The sequence below is a fragment of the Urtica dioica genome, chromosome 5, assembly GCF_054948205.1.
Source record: "Urtica dioica subsp. dioica isolate 48M chromosome 5, U.dioica_male_clone48M_v1_H2, whole genome shotgun sequence".
NCBI classification, from domain to species: domain Eukaryota; kingdom Viridiplantae; phylum Streptophyta; class Magnoliopsida; order Rosales; family Urticaceae; genus Urtica; species Urtica dioica.
Window position 1 is genome coordinate 26212964 of NC_142760.1, and position 3216 is coordinate 26216179.

General features: G+C 41.5%; 1 protein-coding gene across 1 annotated transcript; it reads right to left on the bottom strand.

The window, feature by feature from the left end:
• Nucleotides 1–563: 563 nt before the first annotated feature.
• LOC149397662 (cell division cycle 20.6, cofactor of APC complex-like) lies at nt 564–2845 on the bottom strand. The gene is made up of 4 exons (XM_089614719.1): nt 2267–2845; nt 1821–2055; nt 1232–1532; nt 564–1146 (listed from the first exon to the last, which is right to left on the bottom strand). The coding sequence occupies exons 3-4, from the start codon at nt 1488–1490 to the stop codon at nt 1133–1135; spliced, it is 273 nt and encodes a 90-aa protein (XP_089470845.1). The 5' UTR covers nt 1491–1532; nt 1821–2055; nt 2267–2845; the 3' UTR covers nt 564–1132.
• Nucleotides 2846–3216: the final 371 nt, after the last annotated feature.

The window sequence follows — 3216 nt, forward strand, 5'->3', positions numbered from 1 at the left end:
TTTAAAATCTCGCACGAGATGGGGGTATCTCGCGCGAGATCTCGCAAAAATGAAAGTTGCGAGAAGGGTATGAGTTTATCTCGCGAGTTGTTGCATTTCTCGCGCTATTTCTCGCATCTCTCACAATCTCGCGAGATATCTTCATTTTCGTCTGTCATATGTTCATTTTTGCTCAAATCTCGCCGTTTTCCGCGGGATAAGTGTTCGGGTGTTATTTTATGTTTTTTAGTTTATTTTGTTGATTTAGATGTCATTTGTAATTAATTTGATCTAAATGTGTATTGATTTATACTCTATTAGAATTCTATGTGTGAAATGTTGAAAATTTTATTTTTTTGTGAATCCTAAATTTAAATAAAATTTAATTAAAAAATTGTTTAAATACCCCGGAGAATATTCTTTTTTAGACGGTATATCCCGCGGAATGTAGCTTACCACACGGTACGAGATACCCCGAACGTTCATCAAATACCACGGAATACCACGATACGAGACGAGATACCCCCAAAATTAAAAGTGCGGTACGACCACGAGATGCGAGATTTTAATCCATGACTTAAACTAATATTTGCATTATCAATAGTATCTGTATTAAACGCTAAGATAGTCCGGATACAAAAGTAAAAAAATAAAAAATAAAACAGCAAAAAATATCTGGATATTAACAAAATAGTAGTTGATAAAATAAATGCGGTTAACCACGAAAAATATACAAGGCTCTCATCTACAGCTGCACTTGCATCGCCAAATTACCCAAGAGGCCTGTCCATTGAGCTCCGCAATCTGCATTACATTGAGAGAGAGAGAGAGAGAGAGAGAGAGAGAGAGAGAGAGAGAGAGAGAGGCTTCATGGAATCCGGTAGAGATGAGCAAAAATCACCCTGGACTTACTTTCACTTCCTGTGCCCCCTTCCTACCCTTAGGGCCCTGGGCAATATTATTACCTTGGAGGCCTCGACGTGCATCCGTGGAGCTCTGCAATCTTCACTATAGATTACATTGAGAGAGAAAAAGAAAGCTTCACCGAATACAGTTCAGATGAGCAAATGGCTCCGGGCCTGCTTTCACTTCCTGTGCCCTAAACATGTTCCAGAACTTAAGGAACCGATCTCCAGCTGCAGTTGCCAGAGTTCTACCATCGGGGCTCTGAGCAATATAGACACATACACAGATGGATATTTAGACAGGTATAAAATAATTTGAAAAGAAGCGGGAACCCAACTATTATTACCTGAGCCATGTAGAGAGGCCTTGACTCGTGTCCACCGAGCTCCACAATCTTTAATATTGACCGAGCTCGGGTCAATGCACCCGCCAAGCTTCCCACCGCCAGTGGCCAGCAAGTAGTTGTGGAATGGGCACCAGGCGAGGGCTCTCACTGCTGCTTTGTGGTCTCTGAAACTGTGGAGCCACCGGCCTGAGCGGTCCCACAAGAGGACCACTGTCCCCTCCTTGTCCCCTGTCGAGAGGGCGTCACTGTTCCAGGCCATTGACCTGACTCTCGTGCTGTGACCGCCCCCCAGTGTTCTTACCTGCACAGAACAATATTCTGTTGGAACAAATCTGATATGAAATAAAATAATATTTTCTGTTGGACTAATGAACAAGAAAAAAAAATGTAATGCAAACTAAACTTTGTAGGATTTCAAGAAGAGGTCCATTCTAACATATGTTCATCCAAATTAATTCTCTGTATTTATAGATCAGAATACAACTATTACTATAGATTCAGCCCTCAACCGACTACTATTTATTACAATTACCCCTCCCTTTAGATCCTAACAAAATCTGACCGGAATAGAAGGGTTTTGTCAACAAACCTGTCTACTTGATATTGAATCCCAGAGCTGGACATGGGAGTTATTCAGGCCAATAGCGATACTCCCACCATCGCTAGCCCAGCTCACACTAGTCACTGGACCGTCTTCTTCAGCAACCGTGCAAAGCTCCCAGGTTGATCTGTCCCAGCATTGTAGAGGTAGACAGTTTTATCCAGGGCAAACTCAACGAATAATCATCTAAATTGCCTAGAGCGTCCAAAGTTAACTCACAACCCTACAAGAAAGACAATTAAAAAAAAAATAAAACAATTAGATCAATAGAAAATGGATACTTTTGGGGTACAATAGAAAATTAATACAAATCCCTACGTACGTCCAGATATCGAAGCTAACAACTCTTCTGAGAACAACAATTCTGCATCAATTATCACTGCAGTTGGTCCACTAACACATGAAAAATGAACCATGAGGAATTTCAATTGTACCTGATAAATGATACGCTTCTGGTGTTTGGCCGAAAGCGTGAAACTCGAGTTGATTGGAACTCGATCTGTGTCTTTAAACGAAAATATAACAGATCGATTCATGTTAAAGAGCTGAGATAGCGTCTTCTGACATGCCTCACTCGACAAAGAAGAGCCAGCGCAGTAGTGCGTAATGGATATCCAACGCCGCCTGACTGGGGATGAATCGATCAGAGTTCCCCATTGATCGAGACCTGAAAATAAAAAATCACACAAAACCCTAGTATATAAAAACAAAAATAAAGAATCGACGAGGGAAATCCACTTTCGAGCTCAAACGTAAGCTCATTGCACTATATCGAGTCCAGTACAACTCAACACGAGTACTGGAACGAAAACCCCCAAATGCAAACCCTAATTCTCGGCCGTGATTCAAGCCCAGAGCCACAAAACCGGAAACGCCTTCCACAATCACGCGAAAGTGAAACACGGTCAGGTTTATAGCTCTCTGGCAAGGAATTCGAACAAACTAAAGAAAGGAGTAGAAGCAAATTGAATTTCGGATTTCTTGATTTTAGAGAGAGAGGCGTTCCCGATCTCTCCAGCTTGCTCAAGCCTCAAGGCACCCTTATACGCGCGTTTCATTAAACGACAAGTCTGTCTTTGCAATATTCCTTCAGCACAGCGCATGAGCTTTGTAATCTTCAGCCCATCCTTCCTCTTGCTCACATATGGGCTTGGCCCAATGGTTATTGTTGGACCACATCCAACAATCTTATTCTAACTTTGGTCTGACTATCACTTGACGCACCACGAATATAAACAGAATTTAAACTCCTTGATCGTCGTTCTTTCGTTACCTGAACCTGCAAACTTAGTGTCATGAGAAATCTGAAACAGTTTAATGCTATCAAGCGCAAGCATATTAGAAAACAAGTGAAAACGATCAAATCGAAATTCCTCGTTCCTTT